Below are 18,077 nucleotides of genomic sequence, written 5' to 3' on the forward strand. Positions count from 1 at the left end.
AAGATATATAACAATTATATATCCATCATCTCAAATGATCTTCAAAATAATGCTGTAAGCTTCAAAATTTTATCTCTCTTTACATATGAGAAATAGGGGGATTAAAATTATGATCATACAGCTCACCAGTGGTATACTGGGAACCTTGGTTTTTCTATCTGAGTTTTTTCACAGTGCTTTTCATGATGTCTATAAACTTCATCCTGAAGTAAGAAAATGACACAGAAATATTTTCTCCTGCCTTATCACAGTAAGGTAAACTTTTGGCATCTTTTCTAGTAGAAATAAATTGATGAAATTCTGCATCCAGTTAAAAATTCCACTGGTCCTTTGTGAGAAACAGTAGTATCTAGTAAAATATAAAATGGGAATTTCCTTTGACCCAGCCATACCAGTCTATAAATTTTCTATTTAAAGTGAAACAAGGAAGGCAAAAGGGTTTATCTCCAGTTTATATTCAAGATTGTTAATATCAATGAATTTTATATAATAATAAGTGGTCATGAATAGGGACTACTGAAGAAAATAGACACAGAAACCCAGGAAGTGCAGAGTCTCAAACAAGATGAACCCAAAGAGGCCCACACCAAAACACATAATAATTACAATGCCAAAGGGTAAAGACAAAAAGGGAATCTTAAAAGCAGCAAGAAAAAAGCAGCTAGTTACCTACAAGGGAGCTCCTACAAGACTGTCAGTTGATTTCTCAACAGAAACATTACAGGCCAGAAGGGATTGGCACAAAATATTCAAAGTGATGAAAACCAAGGACCTACAGTTAAAGGTATTCTACCCAGCAAACCTATAATTTAGAATTGAAGGAGAATTAAAGAGCTTCCCAGACAAGAAAAAGCTAAAGGAGTTCAATACACCAAACCAATATTACAAGAAATGTTAAAAGGACTTCTTTAAGAAGAATTAAAAAAAGATAAAAATTGTGAATAATGAAGTGACAATAACTACATAGCTACTATCAACAATTACTTTAAATGTAAATGGATTAAATGCTCCAATGAAAAGACATAGGGTTGCTAAATGGATCAGAAAACAAGACCCTTACTAATGCTACCTACAGGAGACTCACCTCAGATCGAAAGACACACACAGACTGAAAGTAAATGGATGGAAAAAGGTATTTCATGAAAATGGAAACAAAACAAAACAAAAAATCTGGAGTAGCAATACTTATACCAGACAAAATAGACCTTAATAATAAGAGACAAAGAAAGACCCAGTAATCCCACTTCTCGGTATTTTTCTGAAGAATCCCAAAACACTACTTTGAAGGGACATGTACACCCACATGTTTATTAAAGCATTATTTACAATAGCCAAGATATGAAGGCAACCTGGGTTTTCATCAATGGATAAAGAAAAGGTGGTATATATATATGTATACAATGGAATATTACTCAGCCTTAAAAAAGAATGGAATCTTACCATCTGCAGCAGCATGGATGGACCTACAGGGTATTATACTGAGTGGAGTAAGTCAGACAAAGAAAAACAAATATTGTATGACTTCACTTATAAATGGAATCTAAAGAACAAAATAAATAAACAAAACAGAAACAAATTCATAGATACAGGGAACATTTTGATGGTGGCCAGATGGGAAGGGGGTTGGAGGATGGGTGAAAAAGGTGAAGGGGTTAAGAAGTACAAATTGGTAGCTACAAAATAGTGATGGGGATATAAAGTATAGCATAAGGTATTTAGTCAATAATATTGTAATAACTGTGTATGGTGTCAGATGGGTACTAGATTTATCGAGGTGATCACTTTGTAATTTATATAAATGTCTAATCACTAAGATTAGTTGTACTCCTGAAACTAATATATCATTGCATGTCAACTGTAATTGAAAAATGAAAAGTTATTAAAAAACAAAAATTCCCAAATTTTATTCAGCAAACTGAATCTAACAGCACATTAAAAACAAAGACTACATTATGATCAAGTGAGGCTTATTCAGGAATGCAAGGATAATTCAATTTTAGGGAATCCATAAACATCTACGAAAATAAACACATTATCATCTCCTTAGTCTCCAGATAATATTCAATAAACTTTTTATACAAAACATTCAATAGGAATTGATGGATGGTTCCTTAATATGATAAAATCTGTACAGTTCTTAATTTACTTAATATTGAAACCATAGTCTCTTTCCCCTACTAAACCCAGGAAAGAGGCAAATATATCCATTATGTTTATTTTATTTGATATTGTGTTGATTTATTGGCCAAAATAATCAGACAGATAAAATAATTAGGGGTACAAGAATTAGAAAAGAAGAAATAAACACTGTCTCTGTCAATGATATGGATGCAGTGTACTTGGAAAATACAAAATATCTAAAAAATAAAAATGATTCAAACAAGATAATTTAGTAAGGTAGCTGTATATAAAATTAACATGAAAAGTCAATAGCCTTAATAGATACAAACAATAATCTGTTAGAAATTGCAATGGAAGAGAAGGTTTTATTTTAAAAAACAACAACAGCAACAACAGAAGATAAACTACTTAGGAATAAATTTAAAGGAAATGTGCAAAATATAGGAAAATTTTTAAACACTCCTGAAATATACAAAAAGACACAAGATGAGATTTTTAAAAATGGAAAGAGTTTTTTTTTTTTTTTTTTTGGTAGTGATTGGGTGACTCAAAATCATAAAGATATCCAATCTTCCTACATTAATATATAAATTTAACTCAATTTCCTTCAACTGCAAAAATGTTTGGGTTTTTTTTGGAGCTAAATAAGTCGGTTCTAAACTTTGTATGGAAAAATCAAAATGCCCAAATATCTAGGAAAACCTAGAATGGAAGGAGTAGTTCATTCTACCAGATTATGAAAAATACTATTAAGTCTCTGTAATTAAAGCAGCGAGACTCATGTGCATGGCTAGATAGACTACCCAATGGAGTAAAGTGGAATCCTGAAGTAGACCCACATACATCTTGAATTGGTGTAGGATAATGTGTCATCATAAATCACTGGGAAAAAAGGTAGACTTTTTAATCAATGGTGTTAGAATAATTGATAAAAGATAAAATTGCATCCATATCTCACACCATGCACCATACACAAGAATAAACTCCAAATGGTTAAAGATCTAAATGTTAACAAAATAAAGCCATATGGGGATAATATAAAACATGCGTGAATTAATTTGTAACCTGGGAATATGGGAAGTTTTTTCTAAATATCACAAAATCGATAAAGCAATTTGAAAAAAATGCAAAATACTCTGCATTGTAGAAAAAAATTGTAAAGAAAGTCAACAAATGACAGAGAAAAAGTATCTACAACTTATATCAGACACAAAAGACTATTTAATGAGCTGTAGAAAGCTGAGAAGAAAAAAAAGTCATGTGTGCAGAAATGTAAAGTTATTTCACAGCAAAAGAAAGTCAAATGATTTTTAAACATATGAAAAGATGCTCAACAGACTCTAATAGGTGAAGGCACGTTAGAACCACACTGCTGCAAGAGGGGGAGGCTTCTGGAGTGCCTCCCAGGTGTTCACTCTAAAATTGCTCAAGCTCTACACTTTAGATTTTTGCAGTCTATTGTTTGTAGGTTACACTTACCAACAACAACAACAAAAAAAAAGGTTCTTAAAAAAAATACCTGACATAACATTTTGTACTTATCAGATTGGCACAAATCCAAATCTGACAACATACTCTGTTGGAAAGAGTAAAGAAGACAAGTACTGTCGCTTAGCATAGTCATCTCAAGATACATTTATGTTGTCGCAAATAGCACTGTTTCATCTTTTCTTATGGTAAAATAGTATTCCATTGTATATATATATGCCACAACTTCTTTATCCAATCAATCATCTATCGAAGGACACTTTGGTTGTTTCCATGTCTTGGCCACCGTAAATAAAACCACAATGAACAACCCAATAAACTTTAATTAAAAAAAAAAAAAAAAGAAGACAGGCACTCTTATATATTACTAATGGGAGTGCAAAATGTGCAACCCTAGGGAGAGAAATCTGATAATATTTAACAAAATACCTTCTGACCTAGTTGTGTCACATCTCGTAATTCACACCTCCAAAACAGCACAAGGTTATATTTACTGTGGCTTTTTGGGCAATCTCATGGGAAGAGAAACAAACCAATGTTCACTAGTAGGAGACTGACTAAATAAGCAATGGTACTTACACACAATAAACTATTATACTGACATAAAGAACGATAAGGACAGCCTCTAATGGGGAAGTAGCAAGGTGTAGAGAAGTGTATATAGCATTCTACCTTTTCAGTAAAGAAGAGAGGGAAATAAGAATGTGTACGTGTATTTGTTTCTTTTGTGTCAAAAGACATGCAAGAAAATAACATGGAAGCCAGTGAAGAGTGTTATTCAGAGGGAGAATGAGGGATTGGGGAGGGGATTGGAATAGGAGCGAGACTTCCCTGAATATGCCTTTTTATATTTTTTGAGTTTGAAACATTAATAGCTTTACATATTTAAATAATACACAAATCAAAAAGGAAACGTGTCAAATCCCTGAATTAAGAAAACACAAAAAAATGAACCTAACAATATATTAAACATGACCACACAAAGAATAGCCTATTCCAAGTAAATTTTTAACATAGTACTGACTCTACATCTTAGTGAGTTATATTCTAAGGACAGAAAGTGCTGCAGTGAAATCTTAAACTTTACTCAGCAGTTCTATTTTTTACAATAGTTTTGAAATTATTATTTCATTACTATTGTAGCATAAGGCAAATAAGTAAATTTGTCAAAGTTTTTAGGAAGCATGATTTTTATTTTAGGAGAAGAAAGATACAAATATAAAAACAAAAACAGTAGGGGAAAATCTATAATGTTAAGTTTAAATTGGAAATAGCAATATAAATTGATGATTTTATTTTAATCTAGGAAACTGACCATAGCTAGGTCCTCAAAACAATGACATCCCAATGACTATAAGCAAACTCCCAGCCCTGACATCAGTTTCTAAGTTGTTTACCACTAAGCTCCAAGGTTCCTAGAGAAATGGCTGATAGCAGATTTGGTGCAGGCAGATTCTAAGGTGAGCCTGAGACTTCTTGTATCACAGAAAGCCAGGAAGCACTCAAAGACTAATGGGATTATGTCAGAAGCCACAAACACCAGTTGGAAGGAACTTCCAGTGACTGAACTTACAACTATTTGAGCATCATAAGGAATAATTACTTTAATTGTTTGTCTTACATTGAATAAATAAAAACACAAGAGTACAGAGTTGTACCCAGATAGATAGATAGATAGATAGATAGATAGATACATACATACATACATACATACATACATACATACATACACACATGCATACATGCATACATATAGATACATAGATAGCTAGATGTCATTTGCTATAACATTGGTACTGTTATGCCAATCTCCAGTGAAATAATTGATTCAGAAAATGCTTTTATCTGAAACCATTAGGTGACAATGATAAGGTAACAGAATATCCCCAGCATCGCAAAGTATCACCCACAGCTTACTGGGGAATTGCCAAATGAAACACCTTTATGAGAGACACATCTGGAGTAACCACATAACTTGACGATCAAAGTTAATAGCATTAATAGTGGGGTGGGACATACCTGTCTTCTTTTTTTTATTAAAATTTATTGGGTGACAATGGTTAGTAAAATTACATAGATTTCAAGTGTACAATTATGTAATACATCATCTATATATCACATGGTGTGTTCACCACCCAGAGTCAGTTATCCTTCCATCACATATATTTGACCCCATTTACCCCCATCTTACCACTCCCCCTCCCACTTACCTTCTAGTAACCACTAAACTATTGTCTGTCTTCTGATGTGATGCAACACGAAGTACACAGCCTTACCAATGACATATTTCTTCCAAAAATCTTTAACACACCTCTAAACAAGCCCTTCGATCTCATGTCTAATTTGTAGGAGTAACAGAAGCTAGAGGAACAAGTTAAGTGACATCATGAGGAAACTACCAAAGAAATGTAGACTGTGGAATATCTGCAAACATTGAATCTTCAAAAAGTCAGTGCCATGTTAAAAATAAAAATAGATAGTAGTAGTGTTCCAGATTTTTTAAAAGAGGAAAGACATAACAACCAAATATAATGCTTGAATGTTGATTGGATTTTGATGTAAGAAATCAGCTTTAAGATATATTTTGGGGACAATTTAATATGAACCAAATATTAGCTGGTATTTGGGAATAAATTTTATTTTTTTTAATTAAAATTTATTGGGGGTGACAATGGTTAGTAAAGTTACATAAGTTTCAGGTGTACAATTCTGTAATACATCATCTATATTGTGAGCTCAACACCCAGAGTCAGTTCTCCTTCCATCACCATATATTTGATATTTTAATTTCTTAAGTGTGATAATGGTATCATGGCCACAAGGCAGAAAGTCCTTGTTTCTAAGAAATATTTAGAAAATAGGCATAACAAATATGACAAAATGCAACAATTTTTGAATATAGGTGGTATATATAAAGGTAATTATTTACTAAGCCTTTAGCTCTTCTGCATATTTAGAATAGTTCATAATAAATTAGGGAAAAAAATGATTCCATAGAGCTGCGTGTGACTTGGAAGGATATCAAGGACAAATTGTTGAATTTAAAATGCAGGTTAGAAAACAAATAAATAATATTCACTCATTTTTGTAAAATGTGTGTAGTACACATGAAAAATCAATATGATATTTGCATACTCATATTCATAGCAGCATTATACACAATGGCCAAAAGTTGGAAACAACTCAGTGTCCATCTATGGATGAATGGATAAAAAATGTAATATATACATTCAATAGAATATTACTGAGCCTTAAAAAGGAATGAAATTCTGACACATGCTACAACATGGATGAACCTTGAGGATATTATGCTAAATGAAATAAGCCAGTCACAAAGGACAACTACTGTATGATTCCTCTTATATGAGGTACCTGGAGTAGTCAAATTCATAGACAAAGAAAGTAGAATGGTGGTTGCTAGGAGTTTGGGGGAGCGGAAATGGGGAGTTGTTTAATGGGTATAGAGTTTCAGTTTTGCAAGGTAAAGAGTTATGGAGATCATTTGCACAACTTAGCACTATTGAACTGTACACTTAAAAATGGTTACGATGGGAAATTTTATGTTCTATGTATTTTACAACAATTAAAACTAAAAATTTATATTAAATAAATCAACGTATATTTAGACATATGCACAGAGTTATTTCTGTAAGTTAGAGTTTCTGGGCAATTTTTATTTCCTTTTCCTTATTGTTTGCATTTTTTACACTAAACGTGAATCAGTTTTATAAAATCCAGAAACCTATTTTCAAAATAAACAGAACTTCTGCAAGTTTTCAATGTTTTGGAAAACACGGGGATGGTAGAGCTTAATCTTTAGGAAAACAGATTTTCAGGAAATAATATAAATTGTCAATGCAGTCTGAGAATTTTGTCAAAAGCAATAGGAATTCATTGTCCCAGAGGTGAGAAGCAAAATGGGGCTCTGGGCACCTCCTTTGCACTGAGATTGCCGGGGACAGCCCGGCCTGCTGACCCTTGATCACACCTGAGGCCTGGAGGTGGGGCCCTCCCCGTAACTGAGCTTTGCTTGGTGTCTGGCCAGCAAGGAGGAGTTTACAGGCTGTTGTTGACTCAGGCTGGCCTGCCTGGCTTGTCCTCCACATCCATTCCAGCACCTCACCGTGCTTGACTGCACCCCAGGGGTATGGTTTGTGACAACTTCCCTTCACTTCAGAGCCAGGCTTTGATCTCACCTCCCAGGATCCAGTTGCTGTTGAAACCCCTCAGTACTTTGGGTTTACAGTTATTACCCGCACAGTGTCCCAGGCCGATGACTCATTTCAACCCTGGCTGACCTCTGCATTCTGACCTTCTGGCTCTGTCGGGCTACAGGCTCTGTATCCTATTTTCAATGGAGAGCCTTACATGATAACTTCACATAAACATACACACCACTACAGCATCATGAAAAACTTCTTTTCCAAAACTTTGTACAGAGCAGTATTCACATTGGTATCCACAGGGTATTTTGAAAAACAAATTATTACAGTTCTATTTTGTTTCTCATTAAATTAATGTTTTCTGTTTTACTTAAGGTACTGTCAACAGAGCTCCATATCAGACTATGCCGTCATTTAAAAAAATATTTTGAAAACAGAAAAGAACACCATAGCAAACACCTGTGCTCAGACCACCCAGAATTAACAAACGTTAGCATTTTGTAATGGTTGTTTCAAGTCTAGAATTCTTATTTTAAAATTAAATTGCACTTCTTTGTATGGGCAGAACTGGCCTCAGGAAAACAGTGAAGGTGGCCGAACTCCTCTCTTGCTGTCCCCTGCCCTTCCCTGGCAGGTGACTTACCGGGCGCTGGTGGCCCTTGGTTCCGCAGGGGGTTATGTTGTGCATCTCCCAGAACAGCTGCACTAGCAGCTATTACCCAGGCTCTAGATGGAACAGTGAGTGGAGTCTTCAACTCTATTAGAAACGAGTCCTGGTTATGAGTCACACAAAAAGTTCCAAGCAGAAAAGGAAAGTTTATTAGAACAAAGGAAACATATCATAACTTTGCAAGGGGATCTCAGGCACTTGACCTCAGAAAAGAAATGCATCCAGGAACTCAACAGCTGTTGGAATCCTAGCTTGCTTGTGCTTTTCTCTGCTTCATTCTTTGCTCTTACTCAATTCACATGTTGGAAAATAGCATCCTACAGCTTCTGTGTTTATGTATGACACATCCAGCCACATGAAGTGATGGACTGGCAGAACTTCTGTCATAATTCCAAATACCTGAGGGAGAGAAGCTGATTGTTCTACCCTGGGTCAGATGTCCATCTCTGGTCCAGCAAGCTCTGTGGAGCATGACCAAGTCATGTACACAAACATGGCTGCCAGGCTCTCACTTCTGTGATCTTGTGATTCACAGGGCTGAGGGCTATTTTCAAGAAGGAACCTCCCTCTCCTGAACATGGCTGCATATTTTCCAGGGGACACTCATGGCAGTTTGAGAAGCACACAACTGGAGTTTCAGCAAAAGCTAGGAATGATTCTCTAGGCTAACCATCTTAAACTTGGGAAAGCACAAGAGGATAATGCTGATGGTGAGGAGAAGAATAATGTAGACCAGCCCTGAGGGCAGAGTACAGGTGTTTTTTTGGGGGGCCTTCTGTCACTAAAGGGACCAGTGCTCCTCCAGTGCTCAGAGGCAGTCAGTGTCCAGTATTTTATCAGAAGAGTTCTTAAAGCTGCTGCCCCTTGTCAACCCCCTCAGCCACCATCCAGGTGCAGGCTGTAACAGTACGTATTTGTGTATGCACAGAGATTCCTGTGTTTACGAATGGACTATGCTTTAAAGATGATGCTGTTTCTATAGCCCTTCCGTGAATATTTAGACTCTGATGTACCAGGGACATACTGAGAAAACAGTGACAGTCTAACCCCAAACTCCTCCAAAGGACTTATAGTTTGATGTGAACTTCGCATGTATACTCGCATATAGCTGACTCCATTTTTGAGCAATATGGCATAACAGGAACACTACCTGTTCTGTCTACATACTCTCTCACGTCTAAAGGTCTGTGCTTGGTTTTGGCCTTGTAAGCCATTTCCAATATTTTCTGGAATAAACAGCATCAATATATCTAAATATATATACGAGTATAATGAGATCATGTATATATTTCTATACCAGCTTATAAAAACGGAAGCTTAATCCTAACAGTAATACTATTTTGACCATATAGACAATGATAATTTATAATACTTTTACCTGAAGAAAATAATCGTTAAACTCAGACTTGGAATGGAGAAACAGTCATCCTCCATGGGGGCTCTGGAGTGGAGTATCACAGATAATTTATGTTGGCTATCTTTATTTGCTCAGGAAAAGCCACTTCTCTAGGCTCTTCCACCCTCAGGTGCTGTGTGTTTTACTTTTTGAGGCCCGGGCTGCAACCTCACTCTGCTCAACCAGCAGCATGGCCTGAGTTTTGGAGTGACAGTCAAATGCATAGAAACACAGCGGCTTCACCCAACCCCAAGATGGCTTAGCTTTAAGAGTGACACAGTACTGTTAACAGCACAGCTTGCAACGTAATCATGGGCAGTCTGAGGACCCCAGGCACAGCCTGGGAATAGGGTGTGCATGTAGGCATGAGACAAGAGGCAGAGAACATGTAGACAGACTGCACGGGGAGCCGTTCACTCTGGGGTCCCCTCTGCTTTTGTCCTTCTTCGTCTCAGCTTCCTCCCTGTATGTGAGGGTCATCCATTCTCAGGGCAGATATGCCTCCTCACCAAAGCCGTTTACTCATGACTGATGGTTGAGACATTGGGGCACAGGTGCCTGGTCTATCCTCAGCAAGTTCTTGTCCTACATACAGTATATGTACCCCCATAATTCCTCGTCCCGCTCTCCGGATGCGTACCCCGTAACTCCTTGTCCTGCATTCAGTATTCGTACCCCGGTAATTCCTTGACTTACTGCTGCAAGGAGAACTCAGCCAAGCCAAGGGTCAAATCCTCCTTTGTCCCTATTTCTGAAAGATAGGTTACAAGCCATCTGTTAACTCAGGGCCGTGTCTTCCTGTTTGTATCCCAAGCACAATGTCTGGCATTTGGTACTTGATAAGTAATTGTCCAGTGAATATTCAGTTTTGAGCTCTGAACTTTAATTATTTCATATTCAGGTGGTTCATATAATTGAGTGTTTATAAATAAGCAAATGATTGCCTGCAAACAAAACTATTAATTTTCCATTTTAAGAGTAATTTGTATCAAAGGCTTTTGGCCTTTGTGCTAATAAAAGGCATGATGAATGTAACTTAAAGTCCTTAGCTATTCTCTTTTAATCTGTCTTTCAGATTATTTGAATATATTTTGCTCTATAAAGATGGAGTGATGTTTCAGATTGAACAAGCCACCAAGCAGTGCTCCAAGATCACTCTGATGGACCCTTGGGACCCTCTTGACATCCCTCAGAACTCCACCTTTGAGGACCAGTACTCCATAGGGGGGCCTCAGGAGCAGATCATGGTCCAGGAGTGGTCTGACAGAAAGTCAGCTAGATCGTGTAAGGGTTCAAAAAAGTATGGGAGGGTTGCAACTCAGGAAGCATGATGGGGAAAAAATGTTTAAGTCCATAAGGAGGGTAGTTGTTAAGGAAGTTTATAAGCTTAATTGAATTGTTTAACCTCCCCCCACACACACACCCATTGAAGACCTCACATGTACTCTGCTAGCTGTGTAGCACCAGGAGCTAAGCATCATATTTGAAACACCTCAGCCTTCTAACACCACCTGTATCTTTCTGCCACATTAGTTCTTATGGACTTAGCCTTGACTCTGACATTTAATGATCCCCCTCCTCCCCTAAGACCAGTGGACATGGAAGGGTGCCTCCTTTTCCTCCCCCTGCATCACTTCCTAAAGTCACAGTGACCAGATTTACTCCCATTATTTTGAATGTCTGCTTTTATACATACTAGATGTGAAGCTCTGCTCTGCTCTGGTCTGCTGCCAACACACCTACCCCAAACTGTGTCAAAAACACAGGCCTTTATGCTGCAAGAAACAGTATGGCAGTTCACCAAAAAATTAAGCATAGAATTACCATATGACCCAACAATTCCTCTTCTGCGCATATACCCCCCAAAATTGAAAGCAAGGATTCAGATGTTCGAACGTCATAACAGAATTATTCATAATCATTGGAAGGAGGAAACACCCCAAGTGCCCATCAGCAGAGGAATGGATAGACAAAATGTGGTGTATTAAAACAATGGAATAATATTCAGGTTAAAACGGAAGGACATTCTGGCAGTGTGGGTTAACCTAGAGGACATTACGCTAGTAAAATAAGCCAGTCACTAAAGGACAGATATTATATAATTCCACTGATATGAGGTAATGGAGTAGTCGAGTTCATAGAGACAGAAAGTAGTAGTAATTGCCAGGGGTTGGGGGCTGGGGTGGGGATGGGGGGCGGGCTTAACAGGTACAGAGTTTCAATTGGGGAAGGTGAGAAAGTTCTGGAGAGGGTGGTGGTGATGGTCACACGACAATGTGAATGTACTTAATGCTACAGGAATGTGCTTAAACATTGTTAAAATGGTAAGCTATACATATTTTACCACAATAAAAAAAATATAGGTGTTTTGCCTGTTTTCTATATTAAAAAGTCAACTCCCTTTCCTCTTATAGATGAAACCTGGATTGGCATTTATACAGTCAAGGATTGTTATCCCGTCCAGGAAACCTTCACCAAAAATTATAGTGTGATATTGTCCACGCGGTTTTTCGACATCCAGCTGGGTATCAAAGACCCCACGGTGTTTATTCCCCCGAGCACGTGCCAAACGGCCCAGCAGGAGAGGATGAGTGAGGACTGCTCCTGGTAAGCCTGCCAACACGGAAGTGTCAGCACACGACATCAGACGCCACGGCCGCCGCTCAGAACGGATCTGAGGCTTGAGAGATGAGAATCTTCTTTGGAGACTTACCATCTTTTAGGAAGATAAACATTGATGTGGGATTTTGGTACATATGATGTTGACTACTCACGCTGTGTTTAAAAGAGGGAATAGGATGGAGACTGGTGATAGGAACTGAAGAGATGAACATGGGGGCTTTGTGTAACCTCTCTGGGGCTGTGCTATCTGCAAGTGCAGGTCTGTATGAAGTTCTGTGGCTTACACGGGGCTGGGAGTCAGCCGGAGCAGTCTGCCTCAGCAGGGAGGAATGTTTCGTTACTGACATTACCGAAAATTGCCAGATTGCACCTGGTGATAGTAAAAAGCAGAACAATTTTGGTCAGTTTTATTATGCATTTTGAAGTTCTCTACAGATAATGAGCCCTGGATTGCCTGCACCAGGGTAGTGACTGCTCTGTCTGCCCCACCCCCACCATGCTCCCTTGGCTACTGACTGAAAAAGTGATCCCTTAAAGTCCCTTCCAGACTTAACAGCTTCATGGCATGAGCCAATTGATGTAAACAATTTGGGAGGAAATGAAAGGCTATAAATCAAAGTAGTTATTCCTCTCAAGAGACATTTTAAACAAAAGAGTTTGGAAATCTTAATGCCTATCCCTGGGTAAGCATGAGCCACGTATGCTTCCTTTTTTCTATGCAAGAGTATTGATGCTTGTGCTGAATCATCACAGACTTGTCAGGAGACCTACAGAGACAGGTGGTATTTCCAAAAACAGCATCGACCTGGGAGTCAGAAGACTACGGCCTCCAAAGCCCAGGACTAGCATCTCCTGTACTCGAACTCCTTCGATTAGCTAAATGCACTATGCTTTCCCTCACCTTAGCCTTCCTGGGACATTGCTTCACAGCCTCCTTGTCTAGGTGACTTCTGCTCATCCTTCCCAGGTCAGCTCACACTTGACCTTCAGAGAGCTGCTCCCAAGCCTAGACTGAGTGCACCTTGCAGCTTAAGCCTGCTGTTCTCACAGCACGTATTTATGCTGTGAGTTCATTTCCTGCATACAGGACACTATCATACGCTAGCCTGTCTATGAGCTCCTTGAGTATAGGTTCCTTTACTTTTATATGCCCAGCACCAAGTAAGTGCCTGGCACATGGTCAGTGCCCTACAGGTTTGTAGAACGGAGAATGCCAGCCTCTCTGGTCCTTAGATTCCTCATCTGTTAATGGGGTTGAATTTGCTGATCCCTAGAGAGACTCCTAGTCATAAAATTTATTATTCTAAATTATTCTACAACTGTGTTTCTTCTGCACATCTATTTATCACCCATTAGAAGGCAAAATGTGTGACACCTATATTATGCTGAAAACGATCTGTATTACTCACAGTTTACATTATTTCAATAAACAAATTTAATTGCATTTTGAAGTATTCTTTGATATCTTTGCTTTTGTAATAAATATGAATTATCTTGGTTATGAGGGAGTTAAAACTCCTCTCTAATGAATAAAGTGCTGCATGTGATCTAAACCACATTTATTTTCCTCTCTCAAAATCTTGCTCTTCCACTTCAAGTCCATTTGCCTCAGTCAGAAGCCTTTAGGTCATTCTTGACCTACTTTTCTCCTCCAGTGCTCACAGGCCGTCAGTGTCCAGCATCCTATCAGAAGAGTTCTTAAAGCTGCTGCCCCTTGTCCACCCCCTCAGCCACCATCCAGGTGCAGGCTCTTTACACTGCGGGCCTGCACAAGATCTTCATACTCTCTGTCCTTGCCCTGGTCTTTTCTTCTAGATACCCTCCTCTGCTCATTCATTCACTGATTCATAAGCCAACCCTGAGCCCTGTTATCTCCAGTGCCATGCTGTTCTTAGAGTCACAGAGCAGAGTGAAACCCCACTAAGGAATGAATAGACAGGGGACTGTCACAAAGGCCTTCGAGGTGGGCCAGCCTGATAACGCCTTTGTGACAGTGTTTGCCCTACTTCCTGTCTCTGCACCCACAGGATGGCCTGCTGCTCTCCAGACCGCACATCTCCCTTAGCTGTGGATCTCTGTCTGTGCCCGTGCCAATGGGCACTCAAAGGAGAGAGGAAAGGAACTCCTTCTATTTTATTCAAGGATATGCAAAGTGGATGCCTTTTCATTTTTCAGTTGGCCTGTTTTAGTAGTTAAGCCGTTTCACAGAAACAAATAAAAAGTCCCCCTTCCAGAAGGATTCTATATCTGGTGGGACCTCTATACACACCTGGTGGTGCCCAGCTCCTGTGGTTCTCTACTGTCTAAAGTGAAGCAGAGGTTTCTTAGCACAGTATCCAAGGCCCCTTAGATCAGCCCCTTTTCCAGATCAGCCCCTTTTGATTCCTTTTTCAGTCTCGGCACTCAGTGCTGCTCTTTCCCAACTGCCGCAGAGCCTGAGAAGTGAGGCCTGTGTCACCTGTGGGTAGCAGGAGGGTTTCCTTAGTCACCAATCTTATGTAAAACTCGCTAGTGGCCATCCTCGTGAAAAAGAAGAGGGCTCCTAAAAAAGGTAGGGACTGCCCCTATTGATGGAGAGGGACATGCAGTGTCTCACCTGCAGCCATAGTCTTCCTGACAATAGGCCTGAACTAGGCTTGGGTGCCACTCTGTGGATACCCTGCCTCATGTGTCTCTGAGCCTTTACGCTACATCACAACAACTTACTTCCACTTCTCCCAAGGCAAATAGACAGGATCCCTGCAAGCACTGAGGTGTTCACTATCCTCTGCCTTCAATTCTGAAGACACAGCCCTGGGACAGCCATCCTCCCCTCTCTCCCACTGATGCATGTGAGTCAAAGGGGCCTGGCCTTTCTGCCCCTGTTGCTCTATCAGCAGGAAGACTTTCTTACAAGAAGCTTTGTTAACAAAGATCATGCTGCATTTCTCAAAATTGGAACACATTTTAAAATTATTTAAATATTTTTAAAAGGCCAAAAAGTTTAGGTCTCTGAGGAAATATCCCATGAAATACACTTAATTTCCTACGAAGCTAAATTCCACACCATTTGAAAACCCAACACTCACATCTTGCTCATCTTGCTGGATTTTCTTTACAAATTCCATCTTTCCAATATTCCCTCTGTTATTTTAAATCATTTTCCCTATGTATTCACCTGTACAACATGAGGGCATTTTTTTCAGTTTTTCCAAGAATGTAGATCTTATCTTCCACCATCTAAGCAAAACACTTCAAATGCAGGAAAGGTGTCCTTGCCACACTTGTTGAGTCAAAATGACTACAATTCGAGGAGAGAATGAGCCTCCTCAGCTAAAGTCTTGTGAATAATTTATGAGATATAAAGGCCTTGTAAATAAACATCTCTTTAAAAGACAAACTTAACTTTCCATATTGATATTCTAGTGTAAATATTTTCTTTTAAGAACTATGCTAGGATAATTACAATTGAAATATATTTTTATTTGTTGTAAAGCAGAATTTTTAACTCAGCTACATGTGTAAAAATATATGGAGCCTCTAAATTGTTGCATATTTTATTCAGGGAGAGTGATGCTTACTTTTATGATATCCCAAATTAAAAATTCATATTGTTTTCATTGGAACAAAAATTAACTCAGTATCATTACAATATCATTTTCATAAAGGTAGAAAATGTAATGTAGCCTCAGCAATCAATGACTTGGCTATCATTAATCTATCATTTAGGAACATTTGCAGTGAATACCACATACAGAGCATTTAGGTAATCTGAGTATATTTCTGTGTTCTATGCTACAGTGGCAGCTATATCATTCGCAGTGGTACACTGTATAATTATTTTAATGTACATTTGTTCAAATCCCACAGCCCAGTCTTCTTTTGCTTTATCAGGAGAATTTTTGATGGCAAAATATATACTCTTCTTACTAAACCATGATGGCTAACATTGTAATTTTAGTTGAGTGTTAATAAAGAAAATTATCAAAAAACACAAATAAGTCAAAGGGTTACCTTGTGAAGACAAGTTTACCATTAAATTCCATTATAAAATGTGGAATTCTCTTCACAGAAAATAAAGTTGTATAGAAACAAAATTGAAAACATTTTTTTTTTACAGATTTTTATTAAAAATTTAGCTAACATAAACATACAATATTATATTAGTTTCAGGGGTACACTATAGTTATTCAACATTTTTGTACCTAAAGAAGTGATCAACACCATGAGTCCAGCAACCATATGACACTGTACCTACATGTGATCACAATATTATTTACTATATTCCCTGTGCTGTACATTACATCCCATGACTTGTTTGTTTTATCCCTGGAAATTAGACCCTCTTATTCCCCTTCATCTTTTCTCCCCTTTTTAAATTTTTTCAATTACAGTGACATTTAGTATTATTTTCAGGTATACAGTATAGTGGTGAGACATTTATATAATTAAAGAAGTGATCCCCCTGGTTAATCTAGTACCCACCTGGCACTATACATAGTTATTACCATATTATATTCCCTGTGCTTTATTGTACATCCTGATGACTCTTTTGCAACTACCAATTTGTACTTCTTTTTTTTTTTTTTTAAAGATTTTATTGGGGAAGGGGAACAGGACTTTATTGGGGAACAGTGTGTACTTCAGGACTTTTTTTTTTTAAGTCAAGTTGTTGTCCTTTCAATCTTAGTTATGGAGGGTTCTGTTCAGCTTCAAGTTGTTGTCCTTTCAGTCTTAGTTGTGGAGGGCGCAGCTCAGCTCCAGGTCCAGTTGCTGTTGCTAGTTGCAGGGGGCACAGCCCACCATCCCTTGCGGGAGTCAAGGAATTGAACTGGTAATCTTGTGGTTGAGAGGGCATGCTCCAACCAACTGAGCCATCTGGGAGCTCAGCAACAGCTCAGCTCAAGGTGCCATGTTCAATTTTAGTTGCAGGGGGCGCTGCCCACCATCCCTTGCGGGAGTCAAGGAATTGAACTGGCAACCTTGTGGTTGAGAGCCCGGGCTCCAACCAACAACTGAGCCATCTGGGAGGCAGCTCAGCTCAAGGTGCCGTGTTCAATCTTAGTTGCAGGGGGCAGAGCCCACCATCCCTTGTGGGATGCGAGGAATTGAACTGGCAACCTTGTGGTTGAGAGCCCACTGGCCCATGTGGGAATCGAACCGATAGCCTTCAGAGTTACGAGCACGGAGCTCTAACAGCCTGAGCGACCTGGCCGGCCCCACCAATTTGTACTTCTTGATCCCTTCATCTTTTTCACCCTGTCCCCCAACCCTCTGTCATCTATCACCCCAACACATCTAGCACTCATCTGACACCATATATAGTTATTACACTATTATTAACTATATTTTTTATGCTATGCCCTACATTCCATAACTACTTTGTAACAACCAATTTGTACTTCTTAATCCCTTCATCTTTTTTTCACTTGCACCCCTAACTCCCCACCCATTATGACAACTATCAAAATGTTCTTTATATCTATGAGTTTGTTTCTGTTTGGTTTGTTAATTTTGTTCTTAGATTCCACATATAACGAAATCACATTATATATGTCTTTCTCTGTCTGATAAACTCTACTCAGCACAACAACCGCCAGGTCCATCCATGCCACTACAGATGGCAAGAACACATTCC

General features: G+C 38.5%; 1 protein-coding gene across 2 annotated transcripts in view; it reads left to right on the forward strand.

Annotated features, from left to right (window-relative positions):
• The window catches only part of EPDR1 (ependymin related 1), a 44,034-nt gene extending 30,130 nt beyond the window's left edge, over positions 1 to 13,904 (forward strand). For both annotated transcript variants that reach the window (XM_019710248.3, XM_019710249.3), the window contains exons 2-3: positions 10,914 to 11,122; positions 12,253 to 13,904. In XM_019710248.3, the coding sequence (XP_019565807.2) occupies positions 10,914 to 11,122; positions 12,253 to 12,449 (406 nt within the window). In that variant the 3' untranslated portion in view covers positions 12,450 to 13,904. The remainder of the gene's footprint in view (positions 1 to 10,913; positions 11,123 to 12,252) is intronic.
• The last annotated feature ends 4,173 nt before the right edge of the window (positions 13,905 to 18,077 follow it).

This window comes from Rhinolophus sinicus, chromosome 4 (assembly GCF_057876585.1).
Source record: "Rhinolophus sinicus isolate RSI-liver-muscle chromosome 4, RSI-T2T, whole genome shotgun sequence".
NCBI classification, from domain to species: domain Eukaryota; kingdom Metazoa; phylum Chordata; class Mammalia; order Chiroptera; family Rhinolophidae; genus Rhinolophus; species Rhinolophus sinicus.